At 43.1% G+C, this 23,854-nt stretch overlaps 2 protein-coding genes across 4 annotated transcripts; one reads left to right on the forward strand and one right to left on the reverse strand.

Moving 5' to 3' along the window:
- Positions 1 to 277: 277 nt before the first annotated feature.
- On the forward strand, positions 278 to 10,069 carry tnk1 (tyrosine kinase, non-receptor, 1). Its single transcript, XM_069722908.1, has 14 exons — positions 278 to 527; positions 2,740 to 2,918; positions 3,811 to 3,881; positions 3,977 to 4,168; positions 4,958 to 5,110; positions 5,202 to 5,479; positions 5,584 to 5,710; positions 5,814 to 5,960; positions 6,060 to 6,154; positions 7,079 to 7,309; positions 8,129 to 8,193; positions 8,652 to 9,097; positions 9,188 to 9,283; positions 9,587 to 10,069. Exons 2-14 carry the CDS (start codon positions 2,756 to 2,758, stop codon positions 9,752 to 9,754), a joined length of 2,232 nt encoding a protein of 743 aa, XP_069579009.1. The 5' UTR covers positions 278 to 527; positions 2,740 to 2,755; the 3' UTR covers positions 9,755 to 10,069.
- Positions 10,070 to 11,164: 1,095 nt separating this feature from the next.
- On the reverse strand, positions 11,165 to 19,463 carry LOC138635432 (phospholipid scramblase 1-like). 3 transcript variants are annotated; one of them, XM_069722895.1, is made up of 7 exons: positions 19,421 to 19,463; positions 16,685 to 16,980; positions 15,786 to 15,828; positions 15,376 to 15,596; positions 13,427 to 13,588; positions 12,818 to 12,979; positions 11,165 to 12,709 (listed from the first exon to the last, which is right to left on the reverse strand). In XM_069722895.1, exons 1-7 carry the CDS (start codon positions 19,431 to 19,433, stop codon positions 12,650 to 12,652), a joined length of 957 nt encoding a protein of 318 aa, XP_069578996.1. In that variant the 5' UTR covers positions 19,434 to 19,463; the 3' UTR covers positions 11,165 to 12,649. The 3 variants fall into 3 exon arrangements, with proteins under 3 accessions (XP_069578996.1, XP_069578997.1, XP_069578998.1); XM_069722896.1 differs by lacking the exon at positions 19,421 to 19,463 and adding an exon at positions 17,684 to 17,780; XM_069722897.1 differs by lacking the exons at positions 15,376 to 15,596; positions 15,786 to 15,828; positions 16,685 to 16,980; positions 19,421 to 19,463 and adding an exon at positions 13,783 to 13,905.
- Between the last annotated feature and the right edge of the window lie 4,391 nt (positions 19,464 to 23,854).

Below are 23,854 nucleotides of genomic sequence, written 5' to 3' on the forward strand. Positions count from 1 at the left end.
TTATTGCTTCGCTTCATCCAGTGAGACCACACGGATGCACAGCTCCAGCTGACTCGGAGCCAACTTGACTGTCCTTTTACTTTCGACACATGATTTATGACATTTTGCGAGTTGTGTTGTCGGTGCAGGTGATTTACGGTTGTTGTTGTTGTTGTTGTTTTGTCTGCAGCTTCTCCCGGTGTTGAAGAGCTCAGGTGAGAAGTCAGGAAGGGGTGTGGCCAGCTGAGGAACTGCGCGCGGGCGGTGAAGGGAGGTGGAAAACGCGCGCGCGCACAGGTAGGTAGATCACTTGATACGCACCGGCGCGCGGTACATTAAAATATAGGTCACATCTGAAGCCTCGGAGGAACACCCCGGATCTGCGGTGTGGTGACGGGACGAGTTGAGAGCTCGGACTGGGGTTTTGATTTGAACCTTCCGTCGACGCCGTTGGAGGTTTCACTATCCGACATGGATCACTTGCCTCGGGGCATGTGTGGTTGAGAAACACAGTCAACAACCGGGAGACCGAGTCATATTGATTAACGGTGAGTATTGGAGATTATTTATTCATATGTGGAGATAATTAGCCTATATATCCGAAGGTTGTACGGAAGTAGTGTAAAACACGTTTTTAATAAGTATTTCACACACAAAAAAATACTTAATAATTTGTGGATAATGTGCTTTAGAGGACAGTAGTTCTTCATATTATAAAATTTATTTTAGACGAAATCAGCTTTTGTGTCTTTCACAGACTAATTGAGAATAAATCATAATAGAATAAAGCCAAACCAACCATTTGTGTGTCTGTGGTGTAATTGACATCCACCATTACTATATTAAGGCATTTTAGATTCTGTGCTACTTTATTCTTTTTCACTCCCATTTAACAAGGAAATATTGTACTTTTTATGACAATACATTTATTTGACAGCTGTGATTTGGAGTTACTTTTCTAATTCAAGGTCTAAATACAAATATATGATCGATACATCGAAACACAGCAGATTGAAATACCCGGCAGTTTATAAAGCAGCTCAGTGTTGCATCATCTCCACCAGCTTTAATGTAGAAAAAAAAAACATGTTTATCTATCAATAATAACAATCTTATATTGTGTAACACTGAATGGGATTGTTATACTTTAAATAAAATTGTATCAATTAATACTCGCATACTGTGGATAGTAGTATTGTACTGAAGTACTTTTACTTAAGTTAGAAATCTGAACACTTCCTCTACTACGACTGTATACACACTCATGCTGTCTGTTTTTTTGAAGGCACACCCTTCAACTCCCGTGATAATAGACCAGACTGAGGTTATGCTCTTTCTTCAGGAATGAAGCCTCCTCAGGAGCATCTCTGTCACTGACGAATGACGTGATCGTGATCTTGATTTTTCTTTTGTTTTGTTCTCGGGCTCCAGTCTGAGGAAGCAGACATCAGCAGCGTAAAACACATTAAAGCCGGGACAGTTTTAAACGTGACCGTCCAGCCGCGTCGGGCTGTGAACTGCATAACTGAGCTGTTGGCCACGCGTGCCATCAGATTCTTTTCTTCAGTAGCCGGGCAGGTTAAATATTCATCACTCTGTACATAGACAGACTCTCTTTGTTTACCTTTTGTGAGTGTTTTCCTTTTGAATTTGAAAGCGACTTGCAGAGAATTCGCCTTGTTGCATATTTAATTGGGAGTTGTCCCTATAAATGAGTGCAAGCCCAGGCGAGTACCTTCTTGCACTTGTTTTTTGAAGCCGTGGTTCCAACAGAGCAGCTTAAATTTCTAAAGATAATGTTGCCTGGCAGGTTGTTTAGGGTGGATGTTAATTTTTTCCCAGGGTATCTGACGGGAATGTTGAAGGTCCTTCCTGACTCATACCTGCCGGGCTTGGTGTGCTGATAAGCAGGTGATTTATGGTTGTACAACCTTCAGTAACATTAAGAGCTGGAGATTAAAACTATCAGATGAAGCAGCCACTGCTTCCAACCTTTCATTTTCCAGCGAAAAGGGAGTTTTGCAAACCGTGCTCGTGACTCAGAGCAGTGTAACCCTGCCTACTTATTAACGTTAAAGGTTAATTAGCTGGAAGGAGAAAATGATGCACAGACTCAGAGACCTGCTGCTGGTTCAGAGAAATTTCAACAGTGTCACTTCAAGTAGTTACATAAATACTGTGTGAACAGGATCCGGTCCGACTGGTGGCTCCAAAACACCTGCAGGATTCCCTGCAGGATCGCTGCCTTTGAGGTTCAGAGTGAGTCAGAGCCCTTCTCACAGCTCTGAAACTGAACCCACATGTTTCTGTGTTTCCCGTATCCACCTCCACCTGTTCCTCTTTTTCTCTCCTGTGCGTATTCTATCGTCTTTCCCCATTTTCCCGATTTACCTGCGTCGCTAACTGCCTATTAGTGTGATCTAATGACGGTACTTTGTCCACTCTGCTGTCACTCTTGACGCGGTGAGCGTGATCAGCAGACGTCAGCGTGAGATTCCTCCCCTCGCAAACACCGACAACAGCTTGTTAAAAGTTGGGTAGGAGCCAAATAACGCAGCGTCGGACTCAGAGGGCTTTTTGTTAGGTCACCGTGGCAACCTAACAAGGCTCAAAGCGGGAGCGAAGTCACCATTAAACCAGGTCTTTAACGAGCCCTGACACAGAGCTCAGTTTTATATCTGCCGTCCAGAAACACGATCGAGAAGACGTTTTAATGAGAGTCACTACTCGCCTTACGACCTTTGACCTTCGACCCCACAGTCAGGTCGGCCGGGTCATGCTGATGGACCAGGACACTCAGTGGTTGTACCAACTTCTGGCCGAGGTCCAGCTGGAGAAGTTCTACCTGCGCGTCAGAGATGGCCTCAACATCACCCGCATCGGGCACTTCGCCTACGTCAAGGACTCGGACTTGGAGCAGATCGGAATCAGCAAACCCGGTGAGCCTGCTTTGATCGCTCCCTGCCTCTGGCAGAAGAGATTTCCCTTTTGGCTCAGTAATGGATGTTCGGAGCCGCTCCTGCTTCAGAAGCGTTGTCTTCTGTTTGCCCACCGGAGAATGTTTGTGTTTAAAAGGCCCCTAATCAATACACGATTTACATTATTGATGTTTTTGCTTTCTTTGAGCCGCATCTCACAGGCTGCCAGCATAGTTCAAAAACTAAAGTGTTCATTTCCAGCTTTATTTTTTTTTCACACAGAAATTCACTTTGTACATCTTGAGGATATTCGGCGTAAATTTAAAGCAACGCTCCACTAAAAATGATTTCTTTTCCACGTTGCTACCATGCGTCTCTGTGTTCGGTTGCTTTGTATCTTTGGGCTGCAATTAACAATCGTTTTCCTATTCGGTGAACCAGCTATTTGTTTTTTCATAAAAACAAATATAAAACTGTCGATCAAAATCACATCCTCGGACCAAGAGGCTCCTTAGAAAACAGATAATCTTGTCCCACAGCTGTCCAGAATATAAAAATAGTAAATTTACTGTGTAGTCAGAATATGAAATCAGAGAATAATTCTCACATTTTAGAAGAATATACAAATAGCTGTAGTTCAAGATAAGCCTGCCTTTTTATTTCACAGGGTTTTTAGCATTACTTGCACTTTTTTGGTTTATTTCACGTTGTTTTCGTCACATATTTTATATTCCTTTTTTTCTGAGATCAATTTAAGTGGCTTAAAAAAAAAAGTGTCCAATTTAACAACTGTTTAGAGCTTAAGTCATCTAACCTTGAGTGCAAAATTGAAATATAATCAATATACAGTGATATATACCTACCTACCTACCTACCTAGCAATCTGTGATTTTTTATTTTATTTTTTTTGCAGGACAAAGGAGATTATGGGACGCTCTGAAACGCTACAAGACAAACTCACGTTCACGGCCATGGAAGCCCAAGGTCTGAAACATCTCCTTCATCTCTGTATTGCGAGAGCTCCGCGTTATCAAACCTGGCAGGTTGGTTCTTGTTTATTGACGTGTCGCTGCACACAGGTGTTCAGCAGCCGAGGTCCGGATGGAGGGGAGCAGTGTAGCGGAGGCAGCCCCGCTCAGGGCCAGGACGGCGGCAGCCGGGCTCTCCCCTGCCTCATCCAGGACACTGAGCTGATTCTGGGGGAGAAGATAGGCTCCGGGTCCTTCGGGGTGGTGAAGAGGGGAGAGTGGCACACGTCCACCGGGAGAGTGGTAAGGGACTATTTTACAGATCGGATGCTGTGCATTATGTACCGTTAAACTAACATATACAGTTACGCAGTATAGTCAGTGACGAGCTTAAAGATGTCGAACCACCTGTCCGTTCCTACCCGACCAGGTCCAGTTCATATTGTCCTCGAGAATGTTCTGTTATTTAAGATAAGGAGAGGCGCCTGCTTCATCCTTGAAACTCGGCTAACCTTGGACCGCTCGACGGTCTCCTTCTGTAGCCACAACAGACGTTGTCTCGTGGCAGCACAGGAGTCCAGGACGAAACCTCATGGGCTCGGGAAACCCGATGAGACAGGGAGACCTAATAGGGAATGCAAATTCCTTCACACCTTTAAGATTATTCTGAAAACCTTTCTTTTTGGTAAAGTCTATAGTCCCCTGGTTATGCTTATGTTACTACTTTTTTGACAGCGATATTTCAGTGTGATTGCTCGTTGTTTTGCTTGTTGTAGGTTTTTCGTGAAGTGTTTTGGTACGTGGTGATTTTACACTGAAATAAATAGAGTGGATTGAATTGAAACTTGAATCGACATGGTCATCACCTGACTTTGAAGGTCCAGAGGATTTTAGCGTCTTTGAGCTACTTGGTGCTGCTTGCTGAAGTGCGTTTGAGTGTGTGTGTGTGTGTGTGTGTGTGTGTGTGTGTGTGTGTGTGTGTGTGTGTGTGTGTGTGTGTGTGTGTGTGTGTGTGTGTGTGTGTGTGTGTGTGTGTGTGTGTGTGTGCGCGCCATGATTGAGATCAAGCCTCCGTCTCTTTACTCTTCTCAGCTGCCCGTAGCAGTGAAATCCCTGAGGAGCAGCACGTCGAGGCAGACGGACGCGCTGACCGACTTCCTCCAAGAGGTGACCACCATGCAGTCCTTAGACCACCCCAACATCATTCGACTCTACGGCGTGGTGCTCACACAGCCCCTCAAGATGGTGAGTTGATAACCGGCCGATCCGTTAGTGATAATAAATGTGTTTTTCGGAGCTGGAATACGCACTGACCTTGTTTGTCTTCTTGCTGTAGGTGACAGAGCTGGCCCCCTCGGGCTCTCTGTACGACACCCTGCGCTCCCGTCAGTACGAGTACCCTCTGGTCCGCCTCTGGCTCTTTGCTACGCAGATCGTGGCAGGTATGGAGTACTTGGAGAGCAGGAGGTTCATCCATCGGGACCTGGCTGCCAGGAACGTACTGCTGGCCTACAGGGAGATGGTGAAGATCGGAGACTTCGGTCTCATGCGAGGTCTGAGCCAAGAGACGGACCACTACGTCATGACGGCACACAGAAGGATCCCGTTTGCATGGTGAGGGCCGCTGGGAAGATTCAAAAGTTTGAGGAGGAAATAATTACTAATAATATGAAGAGCACACTTATTCCTGCTGGTCTGTGTGGCTTCTTCTCTTCCAGGTGCGCTCCGGAGAGTCTTCGGATCGGCTCCTTCTCCCATTCCTCAGACGTCTGGATGTTCGGCGTCACCCTGTGGGAGATGTTCACCTACTGCGAGGAACCCTGGTTGGGTCTGTCGGGCCGAGAGGTACGCGCTCGTCAGCATCTGAACATTCACGCTGTGCTTTTAGTGTTTGTATTCATGCTCGTTTTGACAGATTTGTCTCTGACCTTTACCCTCTTCGGTCCAGATCCTGTGGCGGGTGGAGCGGGAGGGGGAGCGTCTAGAGAAACCGCCGGATTGCCCTCAGGATCTCTACGCCGTCATGAGGAAGTGCTGGGCCTGCAATCCTGCCGACAGACCCAGCTTCGCCCAGCTCACCGCCATGGTGACAGAGGTCCGAACATTACGTGAAGCTTTTACGTCATTGGTGATGAAATCAGAACATCTAATCAGTCTTTGCACGGCATCTTATTATATTTCCCGATTTCACCAGGCTAAACCAGTGGAGATGCAAGCAACCAGAGACTTTGCTGAATCCAGGAAACTCCCACTTTTGGCCAACGACCTTGTGACCGTCATAGACCACGGGTGAGTAAGAGAAAGGAGGGCCGGATACAAAGAGCAAAGGCACAATGGGCCTTTTGTTAAGATGAAGCAGTGGTTTAAATCAGGCTGCTCTTAAATGGTGCATTCCAGCCGTAATCTCATCCAGTCCTCGAATGCATTTAGCTTCATTTGTCGAACGAGTCCAGCAGCTTCACTGTCCACACAGTGTTCAAGATGGTATTCACTGTGTCACTGTAGGCAGATTTTTGTTTCTATTTTCTTATACAGTCATAAATATACCCTAAAAATATTCAAAAAAACATAAAAAACTACTCCAAACATGCACTTTGTTTATTAGTAACTTGAACTGAAGGCCATTTAAAAGGATTTCAGTCGCGCAAAGAACCTCCAAAGTGAGTCATCAAGTGTTCAGTGCTCTTTAGTAAAAAAGTATGTGAGTCCTGATGCAGGAAACGATCCCCAAGCATAAATATTTTTTGTATTTTTGTTGTTGTTGTGAATTTCTTTTCTTGTTGGTTCGTTGTTGACCTCAGTGGACAGTTTGTGTATTAAAGGTCCCGTTAGCACATTTCACATTTAGTCTTCTTCAGCAAACACCGGTTCACTTGTTTCTTGATTCTCTTCTCTGTACAGCTGGTAAAATAGTAAAGGTGACACAAATAAAAAAGTAGAAGCACTCGTAACGTACATATATCCTGTCACACCAGACAGTTTCAGCAGCTCAAAGCAAGACTATGTATGTTTTAAAAGAATAACATATTTATCCTCTTGAGAAATGAAGAGTTTAACTCATAAGCAACCAAACACACCCGTAAAGTTCAGTACAAGTACAAGCTACTTAGCATGAGCACACCAGAGTCATTTCAGTGATGTTATTGCCTTCTGTTCGTAAGTTTCTTTTAAACGATGGAATCTCATTTGAACCAAATGTTCCTCTCCGTCCAGTCTGGAGCTGAGTGAGTGGCGGGGCCAGAACCAGAGGACGCTGGCCATCGGCTGGTTTCCCGCCAGCCTCACCGTGCCGTCACACCCTCCTGCTGCTGCCGCTGCCGCCTCTAACAACCCCGGGCCGAACCCCACTACTCTCATCTCCGGCCCGGTGAAGGGCAGCCTGCAGCACACCGGCCACAGAGACATCAAACCTGAGCACTGGGGGAAACCTGTGAGCCTGGAAGAGTCAGTGATTCTCCTCATTCACTCTTCTCTATCTGATTTAGTATATTTACTTCTTCTATAAAAAATAATAATAATAATAAATTTAAAAAAAACATTCCATTTATGAAAGATAAATGGTGGTGCAAAAATAATAAGACGGGATCATGTTTGATTACAGACAAGAAAGACCTCACATTTACCATTTTGTTTTACCACTGTTGTTTTTGAACACCCTCAAAGGCTGAACTGAAAGTATCCTGATACGTACTGTATGTTTGACCAGTTATCTGCAGGTATAGAAATAACTAAGCTAAACAGGAACCAGTAAAAAACACTGAAGGATTATAGTTTACTGTCTGACCTAAATTCAAAGTGATAAATCAGTCATGCTAATTTTATTTTTTAAAAAACAGAAAAACCCAGTGGCTTGAAATCATAAAAAAAGCACCATCAAACCAAAGAAATAGATCCTGAAATCCAAATATCACGTCTAAAAGCTGTTTTAACAACATTATAGGGTTTTACGGTGGTCTCCTCTCGTTATTGCCTTTCAGCCTTTCCTGCTTAGTTTCCTGCCAATTTGTTTTCCTGTCGGGATGCAACAAAACAACGAAAATGAGCAATCTGTAAATAGGTTTCTACGTTGTTGTATTCTGCCTTTATCGTGTCGAAAACCCCATAAACTTCCACCTCCGGTCTCTGAGTCACTGAGTTTTATTGCACAATGCGAAGTGCACGCGCCGCCTTGACCTTTCACCTGCTGTCAGTCTGCATGGTCTGCGAGCCGAGGCCGTCCGGTCTAACGTTGTTTACTGTTGTTTATCCCTTGTGTGTGTGCAGTAGCGGCAGCTGGAAGCCGAGCGCCAGCAGGGAGAAGGAGGGATCCAACCTGCAGAAAATGGCAGGTAGGAACTAAAAAATATCCTGGCTGTGGTAACCTAAACAAAAATGGCTGCCATCTTCTTTCCATGCCACTGTTAATGCTGTACTTCCTGCTTGCATTTACACTGCCCCTGTCATTACACACAGTCTCTGCTGAAGGTCCCCAACCCTTAAAAACTGCAAAAACTCATTTTAAATATCACTCATTAAGAGTAATTGCACACTTATGCATTCATGTATTTGTGAATTATGTTTAAAAAGTAAATAAAATGTTGCTTTTTGTTGTATTGTTTATATTTACAGCATCTAATCCATCTGGGAAGTAATTCATATTTGACAAGTCTGCCCCCTGTTGGCCGAATCAGGAAGCTTGGCAGTGCCTATGTGCTGTATGCTAGAATAATTCACCTGCCACCTCTATTCAGTACTACTATGAACTGTACTTTTCTCATTAAAAAAGGACGTCTCCCTGTGTCTTCAGGTATGACCCACAGCCTGGAGTCGGTCTTAAGCGGCCATCGGCCGCGAGCTCATACAGTCGGGGAGGTCAGAGTGGATCAGCAGGGCAGACTCATGCTTCCTCAGAGCATGTTGATGCAGCAGGATCCTCGGCGGTTCAGCGATGCCAGCATCGTTCCCCCTCCCCGACCGCCACTCCCCAACCTGAAACACCTGAACATTAAATCCCAGAGGAGGCCCCCGATCCACCCGGCCCCGGGCCCCTCGTGGCCCGCGCAGATTGTCCCGTCGCCTCAGGCGCAGCCTCAGCCGGGCGTCGGAGGCTCCAACCTGGCCAAAATGGCCCAGATTGCACGCTCGACCCCGCAGCTGGACGACACGGACGGCAGGGAAAGAGATCGAGAACGAGGGAGAGATCGGGACAAGCCGCCTCACGTGCAGAACACCAGAGACGGCCTCGTTGCACAGGTGGGAGCAAGTTTCTTATCGTGCCGGATGCTTTTTCTCCCCTCACCTCTCGCTGAGTGGACTCAAATAGGCACGTGTTGCTGTGCTCAGGTCATGGAGGCGGTACACGGGGCGACCATTGAAGAGGTTCATACTGCGCTTCAGCGGAACGACTGGAACCCAGTGAGGGCTGAGAAGCAACTCAAGGTCAGACCGTGGACGGACTGTTAACACAGAACAATCTGCTGTTTGAAGCTGTTTGTAGAATAAAAGGCAAAGGAGGTTAAATTGTGCTGCGGCCTTCAACAAAAAGACAATAAAAAGTGATTTATGTCGAATATATAAGTGTATTAAAGATATGACAGAAAACACGAGGAATTGAGGACGTTCTTCTCTGACGCAGCTCCACTTTATGACATAAACTAACGTGAATGTTTTATTCTAAAATCGAAACACGTATCCGCAGATGGCTGCTTCTGAGCCTCGTCCTCTCCCCTCTTGTCTCCTCAGCTGGAGCAGCTGTACTCGCTGAGCCTCTGCTCCAAAGACGACTGCCTGAGGATCCTCACCAGGTACCAGTGGAACCTGCAGCTGGCCAGCCGGTACCTGATCCGGTGGTCTCGGGACGCTCCCGGAGAGAGGGAGCGGCCTCAGGTCAGCGCAGAGAGACGAGTCTGAGGAGATCCCGGCTGGCTTTGGTGGACTTCAGTAGTGACGTCTTTGCTTTACGGCGACGCTCCGGCACGATACAACCGCCATCGACTGCGTTCGATACGGAAACAGTCCAGGTCACATAAAATGAAGATGGATGGATGTGAGAAGTAAAAAAATATTCTCAAACACAGGAAGTTGGCAAAAAGACTCCTCACCACTGTTTTTATATTTCTGCGACATTTTCAGCACATGTTTTTGCAAATATTTTTTGTACCTTAATGAATTTTGTATATATTGTATTAGAAATTATTGTCGTGTTCAATAAAATAAAATTGATGATCTGCCAGTCTTTTCCATTTCCTGCTTCGATTTGAAACCGTGCCACGATGACTGCTTGTAGCTTTTTATAACCACAAATATCAGATTATTCTTCAGTAAAGTTAACTTTTCTGCGTAACGTCGCGTCATACCCTCGAGTTTAAGTACGTCACTTTGCTTCCAATAACATCAGATCTTGGTTTTAATAATAATATAGAAACGCCATTAGCAAATCACAAGCTGGCTTTTGTTTAGGAAATTCTTTAAACTAGTTGCATTGTGGGTAATGTAGGCACCAGGTGTCGACAAGAGAGAAGACTTTTCATACTTTCATCTACAAGTGCTAAATCAGTGGAGTCCTTGAATTGTGTTTGTGTCCGTTACCTTTTTCGAAAGATTTAATGTGTGTGACTCTTAATTTAATTTAATTTCCCTGCCCTTAAATTAAATTTCTCTTCTGACAGAGATAATGACTCCGATCATTGCTACTGATTCAAACCCAGCCACTCAGACCTTACATATAGTCAGATATTTTCATGAATTCAGGTGAACATTTTGTTTGACGACCAGCCGCAAAGCACGGACTTCCTGTTTAATAAGAATCGCAGGATTAAATCGAGTCACTTCCTGGAAACGCTGAGGACAGATGGACATGTGCAGACATGGTCCTCCTGAACTCTCTGCATGCACTTCTCACACGCTCCCAGGAGGGGGCGCAGTCAAACCTGCAGTCTCTGATCACGGTGTAGAGGTTTTTGTCTCATTTCATTGCCTCCAAAATAACAATTTAAATATCTTTCTGTAATTGTGTCACATTTCAGAGGACTCTTGAACTGAAACCAATAAACTGAGAACATTAGCAGCGATTGAGGAAAACGTTTAAGTCGACTTTGGACTCATTTTGACAACAAGCGACTGTATGTTTCTTTTCCCCCCTCACCAAGAGAAACCAGGTGTTTCACATTTAGACTGATTAACTAGGGCCTTTCCCACAGTTTCCTGAATGGTCACTGGAGCAGAAGAACACAACACAGCTACACTTTGATAATGACTTAACATGGCATTTATTTTTTTATTTCTGAAATCTTTATTTTTTTTTTTTGGAAAAAAAAAAAAAAGTACAATCACAAAACAAGAAAGAAAATGGTACAAAACTATTTTTGTTTAAATGAATGCTGCACATACACAACGGATACAAAAGAAAGCCCGTGCTGCAAGATTAACTTCAAAACTGTTAGTGAACAATTACCTGCACTGTACAGCATTTGGCTACTTTCCTTATAAGAGGTCAGATTACTGGTCGATGCATATACAGGTGAAAGTAAGACACGTTTAGTCACTGACAACGTCACAGTGAGCTGCGGTCTGGATTTGAAAGCACTAGTGGCAACGAAGCCTCAAGGGAGGCCCACCCATTTTATCTGAACAAGAACGGGGGAAACCACCCGAATGATTATTAGAGAGCAGCTAACGGCATTAAACAGCCTACATTCAACCTGCTATTTTCAAAACACGTCCTGAAGCAGCGCATAAATCAGATGAGCTGAAAGTTCAGGTCTGTGCAGAGATCACGTTTCCTCAAAACCCTTCAACCGGTGATGTTTTCAACCCTTCGGAGGTCACCGACCTCAACTTCTGCTTTCTATTACTACTTTTACTCCTATTTTTTTTTTTTTTTCCCACTGCTCTCCCTGTACTACGTCGTCACGTGTTCAACACAGCGGTCTCTGGAGGTCATACTGTGGCCCAGCTGTCCGTGGCAACCGCTGGACCGCCAAAGGGGCCACGAGAGCATTTACAGTGTCGCCCGTTTAACAGTTTTGTTGAAGTACACTACGGGCGGCTGAAGAGGAAAAAAACAACAACCAAGAACTTTGGTAAATACTGTCAGCGAGCATGCTGCCGGTCCGCTCACCAACACAACAACCAGCCTGTTTCCTGCAGCTAACATCCCAGCTTCTTATAATGCTTTTGGTAAAAAAAAAAAAAAAAAAACAACAACAACAAAAACAGTAAAAAGTCCACAGCTATGCGGCTAAATATTAACGTCAGCATGCTTATGTAGCCGCAACGACCATGTTAATGTGACGATATTCAACAGGTGCAAGAGATAAGTTAGGGTTTAGTTTGTTCACATGCATATATTTGTGTATATTGCACTTAAACTATATCTACTGCCGTTCTCTCATAAAGCGTGCGCGTAGCAGACAAAAAAAAAGACGGCACTGATTCGTATTGTCGATGTTAGCGTAGCATCAAGCTCGTTCAAAAGTATGCGTGTGCGTTCATTTCTGTGTGTGTGTCGACCCTGAAGAAGACATTCAGGGTCAGGCTGCTTTTCTTTGGCAGGGTTTATGTGTTTGCTGGAGGTACGTTCATTCACTTCAAAACAGACACAACTTCTACAGGCTGTAAGAAACGCCCGTCACCGAGCTCGGACCGGTTTCCCCCCCAAAAAAATGCTGGTTAATTAAATGATGTCGCCGTATGCGTGTATATAAATGGATTCTGGGACTGGCACCGATCAAAACAAAAACAACAAAAAAAGTATGGACGATGAATAACAGGAGATGACCTTTGCTCTCACGCTGCCGTTTCCTGTTATGAAAACACGGAGCTCCGCTGGTTGGCTTCCCCGACCTTCTCGAAGAACATGAAATCCTGCAAAGCAACAGCGAAGAATGACGTGATCGTCACTAAAACCCACCAAAAAAAAAACAATACAAATACAAATAAACTGTAATGGAAGCGTTTGTCGCCGAAACTTACGATGAGGAAGCAGGCTCCCATGAGCACGGCTTTCATCTTCACGTCCAGGTCCATCGGGAACTGGATGCCGAAGTTGTCGGTGTCGGTGAAGACTTCTTTCAGCAGGCCGCTCCACTGTTTGCTGATGCGACCGATGGGTTTGCCGCCATCTCTCCCCTTCAGCTGCGGAGCGACGGGAGTTCATCACAAGTTGTTCACAAGCTCTCGAGTCATTTTAACACCACGTCTTTTGTACGAAAAAAAAAAAAAAAAAAAAAAGGCTGAAAAGTTTTGACCCAGACGTCGAGGTGTTAATTCACGCTTCGGCTTTTCTTGATGAGAGACGTGAGACCAGTCGGTGGTTAGCTGAGGTTAACATACCGAGTCAGGGCGAAGCAGTCGGTCCGGCCGTAGGTCGTCATTTTTACTTCGCTCTGAGTACTTTACTTTAGGTCGTCATTTTTAACGTCATCATTTTGACGCCATCGTTTTTACATCAGTGCTTCGTCAACTGCTGGGTAGAGCTTCAACTTTGTGGAATAAAGTGAATAAGTATACTGAAATGGTTTTGGAGACACGTTCTCGGTTGAACGACATGAAATGCACCTGAGTAGTTGCGTTGGCGCTCACCTCGAAGTTGACGTCCCCGCAGCAGTTGCAGGCGAAGCAGGGCCCCTCCAGTTTCATCAGGGTCTCCTTGTTCGCTCCCTGGATGGAAAATTTGGGCAGGAAAGGGTGCCAGTCCTGTTTGACGTAGCCAACGGTGGTGCCCGGTGGTGCCTGGACCTCCATCTGTGGGTCACATGCTTAGTTAGACACATGCACCGTCCCCGACACCAAATCAGAACGTTATTTCTTCACAGATTGACACGCTGCTCTCATAACTTCGACACCGACGGCTATAAATAAAACATCACGGGGTTACGCTGCACGTCACACTGCAGGAATGATAAGTGAGGCTCTTGACCGCTCTATTGAGAACGCACATAACAAAGCTAACGCATCTCACGTGGCTCCCGTCTGGCCGGGAAACAGAAGTTGCAGTATGCGAGTGCGTCAGGTTGAGTTGATGCCAGTGGGAGCGCACTGTAGACGGACGGTGGGCGGGTAGCAGAGGATCAGGGAGTCCAGGAGACAGTTTGGACGGACAAAGGCCCATTCAGGCTCTTAACAACCCCCCCCCCCCACCGCCTGAGCACACTGGAGCACAAAGACGTGGAAACACCACTCAGCTGCAGCAACGCAAGGCGACGGGAGGAAAAAGACGGACAATCTCCGAATATAAAGCCAGCGAGAGCTGCGAGGCTGCAGGTTTTTATGCCAAGAAGAACGAATAACTTTCTCTCACGTAAACGAAAGCGGATTAACAATCTTTTTCTCAACTCTCAGTTGTATTTAGACAAATAGTTTTACGTTTACATGCCCAAAATGTCTTCCAATCCTGACAGATTATCCAGAGCAACCGGGCCATTGTTTTAGACAGATTCCTCGCCTCATTTTAAAAGTGGCATTTTTCAGTCCTGTGAGCGCCACAAACCAAACTTTGTTTCGCCTCCGTTGCTCTGCGGTGGCAGCAGGAACCTTAAATCCAAATAAAAGCAAAAAAGCGCACATGGCTGATGATATTTGTTTTGTTACCAACAAAAACAAAATCCTGATGAAAAGACCAAAACCAACAATGTGTCCGTCTTGATTTTACAATCAAGTCTAATATAATTGATTCGTTTTCAACAAGGTTGAGCTGATTTGTAAAAGAGGTGGGCATCAACGTTTTTACCATAGACTGTATAAAAAAAAACTGTTTTAAAATGGATGTAGCCTTAGAAATGTCACCCATGGGTTTTGAAACAACACCCAGGGTATGCCTGAGGTGTTAAACCTCAAATGGTGAAAGAAGCGGTGCCTGGTTGGAGAGGAAGCGAGTCAAATGAAGCCTGAATGGTTGAAACCGACACCACGGAGAACTTCTGTGTGAATCGCTGGCTGACACTTGAAGGCGGCCAGCAAACTATGACAGCCACCAAAACAGCTCTGCCCTTCATTATGGGGAAATTCAAGCCTTAACACATTTTCAGCGGTTCAGTTATTAAAAAAAAAAGAGTTTGACATTTGTTAGGAACTCATTTCAGCTGCAGATTATTTGTTGTTCTGGATCATATTTACAGGACAGTATCTGTGGAACTGACCGAAAATAAACTATCGTACAAAAGTCCGTCTTGGACTTCACAGACTTTTCCTTTAACTGGTTATTCTTCTGTCAACTCTTCTTATTGCTCCTTCATGAGATCTAAAAGTAGCCACTCCCTCAAAAAATCTCAACCAGCAAAACAATCAATACAATTAATTATTAACAACATGAGTAATGACACGCATCATCTTGGCACATTTAGGGTCAATATTATAGCGGATAAGAGTATTTCTTCATGTCAGAAGTGAGTGATCAGAGCGATTTCACCGCTGATTTGGATCAATATTTGTCTTGGTGTGGTGAATCAATTCAATATGGGGCTGTTAAACAACTTGTTTTGGCCCTTGCAGAGTCATTTGTACCTAAACGCACACAGATTTTGTCCACAGACCTCTTGCAGGCAGCAGGGACAGCAGCAGGAGACGCAGCGGAAAGGCCGTATGAGCCGGATGACTTCCCGGTCCGTGTTGTCCTTGATTTTCATGTCGAAGCTACGCAGCGAGCCGCAGCAGTTCCTGGTGCAGCAGTCGTTCTTCTCTTTGGCCTTGTAGATCTTTTGGCCCAGGCTGTTCTTTATCTCGTACTGGTTGTTGGTCTCGAACCCGATGAATGCTGGGTGGGGTCGGAAGCAGGGGAGTGGAAACGGTGAGCAACAAAGTGTACATAGTAAAACATACCAAGGTCGGCTGTCATTATAATCTACTTTTGAGAGGTTTAGAGCTCAAAGGAACCGCTGCAGATTATTTGCTGTTTCCAAAGAGTATATATATATATGACTAACTGAAAAAAAACTTGCCGTACCTTCCAGGAGTTCAACTTTTTGATGGACTAGGATTTGGTCAATCTAAAAACCACACGAGAAAAAAAAATATGTGAGAAATACACTCTGAAAACGGGGAAACTTATGTAACAGAAGTCAAGAGGAAGTCTGCCCCAATTATTTACAGAAGCAGCAAGTTTGTTTTCACGTTTTTGCAATGCAAAGCAAACCTCCCCATGAATTTTCATAAAACCATCAACTACCTGTCAGACTCTACTGTATGAAGAAAATGTCTTTATTTTGTCAGAGTACATGAAGAGATACGTGTCAACAAGCCAAAAAAAAAGGGCAGTTAAAATTTGTATAAATTTTGTTTCGTAAACTGTTTCTTTCGCACAAAGAGAAGCTTCAGAGCTCCAGTTTTTAGAGAGAGCAATGTTGAATGTGATCTTTATAAGTTCAAAAAGGAGGCAGGACTGACATCGTACATTGTTTTAAAAGGGAAAAAATTGATTTAAAAGTCTGATTTAAGTATTCAGATTACTGGCAAATACTTGACTATATAATGTGTTTTATTTCAGCATGATAAACCTGAACAAAAAAGTGAATCAGTTACAGAGGAAATGTTTTCATGTGACGTTTCATTTCCCTTCAAGACACGTGACGGATGGAAGAAGTCAGGTGAGTTAATGTTCCCGCTACACGTGTACAAACCCTCCTACGGCTCGTTATGGTGCTACACAGTACAGAGAGACTGTCGGTCATTGCCGGCGAGTCCAACCCTCAGAAACACATTCCAGTGGTGATCACATGATAACGTAAACCAGCGGAGCACATTTCAAATCACCTGACTGCACCGACGAACATCTTACTCATCGTCAGGAACTTCAAGACCCGAAGCCAAGTCTTTTTTTTTTTGTTTGATCTCCCTTCGGCCTACCTGTGTGAGGTACTCGAGCCCCGGAGGAACCCCGACGGCAGCCGCAGACAGACCCCCGCCCGGAGGCTGGGAGATCCCTCCGGGAGGGCCGCCGTAGTCCTGCTCGTGAACGTGGCCCATCGGTCCTGGCTGATACATGACGGGCTGCTGGCCCGGATTGTAGGTCATGTTGAACCCGGGAGGAGGGGCTTGATTAGGGTCTCCATACTCCCCCGGAGGACCTGGATAAGGGGCAACGGAGTGGCCGCCGGGTTGAGGCATGGGGTAGGGTGGATAGTTGGGAGCGCCTGGGTAACCTGGAAAAGAGGACAATGACATTTGTTTACCTTCTACACAGTCATACTTTCATCCAGGGTTTTCTTTAAATCAGTGCAATTCATAGTGCAAAACCACCATGGAACATGAACCCAACACACCTCACAAACACAAACACATTCAAATATCAACAAAATGTTCAAACACAACAGTGTACAACTTGGGCACACTTTTAACCGTGCAGCTAGGACAATACGCAACCTCGTAAAACAACCCGTGTCATCGCAGAGTAATTATGTGATAAGATATGATGGTTAGATCAAAGTACAACAACTTTTGATTGGCCTGAATTTAGAAGTAAACAATTCCTGGTCATTTATGTCGCTTTATGTCTTTTCAACATGCTTAAACTAACTGATTTGCATCATTCAATTTAAAAGATACAACTCGGTGTAATTTGCATACAAATTCTGATCTATGCAGCGTTTCCTCATTGTGTCGCATGTATTTGCTCCTCAACAAAACCAAGATCACATTCAAATTGGAAACAACAGAGCTCAATTTCAAACGACTGAAATGAACGAACAAAATAAAACAAAATGTAGAAACTAAAATAACCAATGAAAAACTAATCGTATCAAATCACAGCATGTAGAGAAAAAAAAAATGACATGTAAAAACACAGTATGAGCTTCAAAGCCGTTTCTTGGTTTCTCATCTCGAGTCTGAGCTTCAGGTTCTTACCTCCCAATAAAATAAAGAGAAAAATGATTCAGCAACAAGCGCTTCGGTCATCCCAGCACGGAGTCACGATCTGTGTGTGTGTGGCTGATAGCACATGTGTGTTTACTGTGGCTCGTCCTCCTCTTCCCTGATGGTTGGGCAGAGCCAGTATATCTGCTTTAAACCCTTAGCCCCAGTGCAAACAGCCACGACTGGAAAAACTGGACGGTGTCGTGGGCTGACACCCACTGTGGTTTGTTTTTTACTCACGTTTTCATGGGGGAAAAAAAAAAAAAAAAAAACGGGTTTGGTTTAAAAGAGCTTGATAAACAGAGTTATTACTTTACAAGAGTCTTCGTTTGGACAGAAATTCAGCAGGTGCAGACTTTCCTGACCAAGAACGAAGGACACTCCTGAGTGAGGTTTTCACCTGGCAGCTCAGCGCGGTGGTAACGATAAAGATCCTGAGCCTCAACGCTTCATTTTATCTATTAATAATCCTCATTGTAATAAAATAATAACAATTGACATCATTCAAGCTTCAAAGGCATCAGTCCAACTTTCCAAATAAAACCATTTCCTGACATTCTGGTGACAAAACAAGTGTTTATCTGCGAATGGTAGAAACATCCGCTATTTGTTTTAAAAAAATTAATTAAAAAAAACAGTACAACTGAGGGGAAATATGTTACAGCTGTCCAAAGATGCTGCTATCTACCAACATAATAGTTGAAGTCCACAGCAATTGAAAGTAAAAGGAATCACTTATGTAGAGTTATTCAAAAGTTGAAGAGCGATAAAGAATACATGCAAAGTAGCAGCGGATATGACAAACTAAAAGAGGAGGCTGTGGAGGGAAAAGTCAATGAAGTGAAATTTGAAAAAGATGTTTGCATCATAGGGTCGTACGAGAAATCATGATCAAGTCATTAAACCCTTACCCGCAAAGATTATCTGAAACTTGAGTGTTTTATGCTTTTAAATTACTATAAAAGTTTAATGAAGTTATGAAATGTGGTTTCAAAGAGAAAAAAAAAAAATTAAATCTGAAGACAAAACGCTTTTTTTTTTTTTTTGTATTTTCAGTTTTACCAAACCAATCAAAAATTTAAAAAAAAAAAACGGATTATCAGATAAATAAAACATAATCTACAATAAAAGTCTCCTTTTTGCCTTTAAAGCACACCTGCTTCCTGCCGACCGTGTTGCCATGGTAACCTCCCGACTAGCGGCAGTGACCGTTTCCCTCCGTTCAAAGAGCACACCTGTGGTGCACGTGGTGTGCGTTTTGTCTTCCTGTGTTCACGCCGCTTTGGCAGTGACGTCACATTTTCCAACCAAACTTGTTTTTTTGTTTTTGTTTTTTTTTAGTTCCTGCTTTGTTTCACCGATGACCTCAAACGCATCACGCAGACTGTTTTAAAAAATTTAAAAAAAACAGCAACCTTTCACCTCCTAACATCTGCTCTGCTCCTTGCGGAGGGAGGACCCCCCACGGGGAGGGAGGACCCCCCCCCACACACACACACACGCGGAGGGAGGACGTGTTTTCAAGCATGCATTCAAGGAATTTCTGTCAGATTTCACCACCTTGGGGAGGAACCCAAAAAAATGACCCGAGCACAAGGTGCTCGTTCAGTGGAAACTTTCGAGTCGAAAGAGCCTCATCATTTCATAATGGCGAAATGACAAAAGAAAACACACAAACAATACAGTCGGAAAATCTAAAGTAAACATCTGCTCCTCTGAGTCACTTACCCGGAGCAGACATGGCGAAGGAGGCTGGGTGAAACTTCTCCGGACCGATGCACTCCCCAATTTCTGCAGGAAAAGTGGGGGAGGAGGAGGAGGAGGAGAAAGGAGGAGGGAGGAAGTTGGATTTTTTTTTTTTTTTTTTGTGATGCAAACCAGAGCGGACGGGAAAAGGAGGTGCACAGAAAAAGAAACAAAACAAACAAAATCTTTTTTTTTATTTTTTTTTATGCTCCAGAGTTTTTAAGTGGCTCAAACTGTGGTGCAAAAATAAATAAATAAATCACCACCAAAAAAGTGGTTTAATGAGTTTACAGTCCGGTGAAGTCCAGTTTGTGCAAGAAAATCACGTGATTTCGGGGAGAATCTCGTAAATAAAATGTCACTTTCTTTGTTCTTCTTGCAGCTAAAATGCAATAGAAATACAAGTGGGCGTGGCATGCTCTTGCAGAGGCAGGACATTAATTTTTCCACTCAGATCAGTTTTGTCCTCTGCTGCTCTTTGGTGTTGTTTTGCCCCCTCCCAAATAACCACTAAGAGTCTGAGATGGATTTCTAGTCAACAATAATTGAAGCATATTCACGTCCCTCAAAACAAAAAAAGGTAATCGACAGATCGTGTTTTTTAAAAAAAAAAAGCACTTAAATTTGCATAAATGAAGATCCAACCAACACTAATCTTTGCTTACTGACTGAGGGGAAGACAACAACAACAACAAAAACGTGAAAATGACACAAGTCTCACCTCTCTGACAGCTGATCTCTTCTTTGTCCCAACGAGTAACGTGACAGGAAAAACAAACAAACTAAAAGTGAGATTTAAAAAAAAAAAAAAGAAAGAAGAAAAACCGATCCAGAGACAAGCAGGCGCTTTTTAGTCGTCTTCCTCTTACCCTGTTGGTCGATCCTGTTTCTGTTACTGACACCTCCCTCTCATCACTTTTTTTTTATTATTATTATCACCTCCCCTTTCGGTTTCATACGAGCTTAATCAGAGATTCCGTATTCCTCATGCCAAGATTATCATCTGCAGGGCGGAAACTGGAAAGTTTTTTTTTTTAATTTATTTTTTTTTTTTAAATGCTGCGGAGCATATGAGGACTTGCAGTCAAAGCACATTGCAGCATTTGATCTAATTATCAGCGAGTGCAGCTTGCAGGAGGGCGTGGGCAGATCTGTTGATCGGACGCGGTGCCAGCTGCGACCACCAGGGGGCGCCGAGACCTCAGACACGACGGCCACAACATCCGCAGTCAAAAGGTCAAAGCAGGAACGACAGGAAATACGCAGGAAATACAGGGAAAAAAGGAAGAAAAACAACATTGACAGGAATATTATCAGCAAAATGTTAATAAACAAAATAGCAGCAAAAAGTCAACGACCTATTATGACACACTATAAACTATAACTATAATAAAAAAAACAGTTTAGATGCAGCTGACAATTGCTGGTGAAATTTAACCCACAAATGAAGCAATAAATATAGTTGTGAGTTGAACGCTGCAAACAAAACGTACGGAAGTAAAGTTTAGCCGAAAGTACAGCGTATCCCTCTCGTGTTTGTATAAATATGTATAAATATTTATGAAATATGAGTTATAGTGTTAATACAAGTTAACTTATCTGAAGTAGTCGGCTGAGTAAATGCAGTTTAACTTCTTAGGTACTTTCCACCTGTTACTCCAATTAAACGAAATGAAACAAACTACATTGAGATAAAATATATATAATGAAAACTAAGGAAAAATAAAGACAGATAAATTAAATGAATTTGCTGATGTCAAAATTTAACTCGCCAAAAGGCTAAAATAAGCAAACTGACTGGATTAGCTAACGTTAGGTAAACCACATTAAACTTGACAAAACTATAAACTGTATGGGACTAAACTAACACAACTAAATTGAATCTAAATTAAACTGCATCATACAGTGTTTGTTTGTTTTTATGTTATTTAACCAGGTTAAAAAAAAACAGTTAAGATAATGCCAATTACATACTTAAAATAAAAAAAAAGACATGAGAAGATGTACAGAGCAATAACTCGTGTCTAACAGAAGAGGTTACAAAAAGTGTGACGAAACTAATTATGCAATAAAGCAACAAGATTTTGTGGTAAAAACCAGTTAGATTTTGTTTGGAGAGACAAGAGAGACTCGATCGAGTCTCGCCTGCAGGTCATTCCACGACCGACCACCATAACAGACTCCTCATGTCAGTCTCAGTTCACACAAGTGGCACTTTAAAGCCCGACCTGAAGTTGAATCTAAGATTGAACAAACATAAATTGATGTGTACATGGGTAATCTGTCCAGAATAGCTTTGCATATTAATATATACCGGTGCTGCAGGCAGCATATAGTAAGTGACGACCATCTAACCAAAGTGTACAAAGTGCAGTGTGATAAGTAAATATATCTCCAAGCGGCATGATAAAGTGGATCAAGTAGGCCAAAGCAGAGGGACAAGTAAATCTGTAAATGGTATCATTGTAATCTAGTTGAGACAGCAACAAGCCTGGAACCAGACATTTAAGTTACGATGCATCAGTTTCTTATGAGAAACCCAAAGTAAACTTGCGTTTCTTAGTTAGACTTTCATTGTAACATAACAGTACTTTTTAAATTATGTGAAATGTGCTTGGAGTTGGTATGTACAAAACAAACAAACAAAAAAACAGAGAAGACTGATAGCTCTTTTCTTTATCTCACTTTTTATTTTTTTATTTTACAGCCTCCACATTTCACCAGCAACCACCATAGCAACCCTTATAATAAACAAAACTTCTTATTGAAACTCAGTGTACACAATCCAACCACCACTTATTGGCAGAGTTAGTGACTACTAAGCAGTGAAGAAAGTCAAACATGCAACTTAAAGACCTGGACGTTTCCATCTCAAACGTTGGTGAAGACCAAGACGGCTATAAATCAAAGTGTCTGTCATCCCTTACAGGACCTCACGTGGTCTATTTTCATGATTTATTATGCCTGTCTGTATTTTTTTGTGAAAAACAAAACCACTAATCTGACCTGCCATGACATTTTGATGCAGATTTAATCTGACAAATTCCTTGTTTACATATATTTATTTTTCCTGTTAATCTTTTCTGAGGATGCTCGCGTTTGCGAACGGGACCGTCTCTGCGAGTCTATATTTGGCACCTGCTGCAATGCCTGATACTTATAGGGCACTGGACCAGGGCGGGGTATGAGAGAAGTTATTTAGCACACACACACACACACACACACACACACACACACACACACACACACACACACACACACACACACACACACACACACACACACACACACACACACACACACACACACACACACACACACACGCACACACACACAGGACACGTTAAGCCATGAATCATTCCTCACAGTCAGAGAAGGATGAAGCTGTCATGGCCAATTGAGTGACTTTATTCATTAAATATAAATTTTCAAATCCTACATTTAACTGAGACTAGTAACCCTAAACGATCTTTCAGCTTCATTATAAGGAAATTATCTTAAAAAGTTTCACCCTTGTTGAAACAAATTAGCACTGTGCTTAATTGTAAACCTTAATTCTCATGAATATGTACTTTAAGTGCCCTAAATGTATTAATACTGTAATCATCAATGATCTATCATTTAAAACCACGAGTACCAACTAATACCATTAGCTGTAACTTAATAGGGTCTTTAAAAAGAACAGTTAGGTTGGACAAACTTTGTGTATTGGCTTCCTTGTCAAGGGTTAAATAAGAAAATCGATACTCAACTCTCAAACCAGTGTTTTCCCAAAAAGTCCAACTTTTCCTTTAAGTGTATAATAAGTTGTCTTATAAGTTGTACATGTCTTAAATAAACCAAGTTTTAAAATTGGTATATAAAGAAACAGTTCAAGCACATAAATCATTTGAGTAACAAACCTTTGAGTACAATCATTATATATTTTTTACATTTTTATTTGAAAACAACCTAATTTAACCTTAATCTTCACCTTTCCTGAAGCCAATCTTAATTCTTTCTCTAACCTTAAACCCAAACCCGAGACTAACCTCTTACGGAAGTGAGGGTCAACAACGAGTCCTAATTTGGAAGGATTTTCAACCACGTAAGGTACCTTGTAATAAAAGAGCACACACCCAGTTGGAGGCTCCTAATGAGACCTGTCCTTGATAATGGAGGTAATCAGTGCAGCCTATCTGGCCTCTGCCCCTGCTGACATGCTGCCAGCCTTGTCGTGGTTTATTTATACGCGCCTGATCTATCAGCACTAGCGCAGCTTCCCGAAATAGAAATAATTAGAACAGGGCGGAAAAGGAGGAAAAGTGAAAACGTGTCTAAAAGCGCATAACCTCCAAGCAGACCCCCCCCCACCCCATCCTCTCCATCCATCCCAGCGACTCCAGTGTCTCCGCTTCTGCTTTGTTTTCTGGAGAC

Source organism: Brachyistius frenatus, unplaced genomic scaffold (genome assembly GCF_029030835.1).
Source record: "Brachyistius frenatus isolate BFR_SWC_R1_liver_20210118 unplaced genomic scaffold, ASM2903083v1 Contig_308, whole genome shotgun sequence".
NCBI classification, from domain to species: domain Eukaryota; kingdom Metazoa; phylum Chordata; class Actinopteri; family Embiotocidae; genus Brachyistius; species Brachyistius frenatus.

What these genes read in the sequence shown, in the direction of transcription:
- tnk1 (XM_069722908.1), top strand. Translation starts at nt 2,756, where the DNA reads ATGCTGATGGACCAGGACACTCAGTGGTTGTACCAACTTCTGGCCGAG. An exon ending in TCACACAGCCCCTCAAGATG is followed by an intron (nt 5,111 to 5,201) that starts GTGAGTTGATAA and finishes TTCTTGCTGTAG; the next exon opens with GTGACAGAGCTGGCCCCCTC. An exon ending in GGGCTGAGAAGCAACTCAAG is followed by an intron (nt 9,284 to 9,586) that starts GTCAGACCGTGG and finishes TTGTCTCCTCAG; the next exon opens with CTGGAGCAGCTGTACTCGCT.
- LOC138635432 (XM_069722895.1), bottom strand. An exon ending in AAAAGTTGAACTCCTGGAAG is followed by an intron (nt 15,597 to 15,785) that starts GTACGGCAAGTT and finishes GACCCCACCCAG; the next exon opens with CATTCATCGGGTTCGAGACC. An exon ending in GCGGGGACGTCAACTTCGAG is followed by an intron (nt 12,980 to 13,426) that starts GTGAGCGCCAAC and finishes GTCGCTCCGCAG; the next exon opens with CTGAAGGGGAGAGATGGCGG.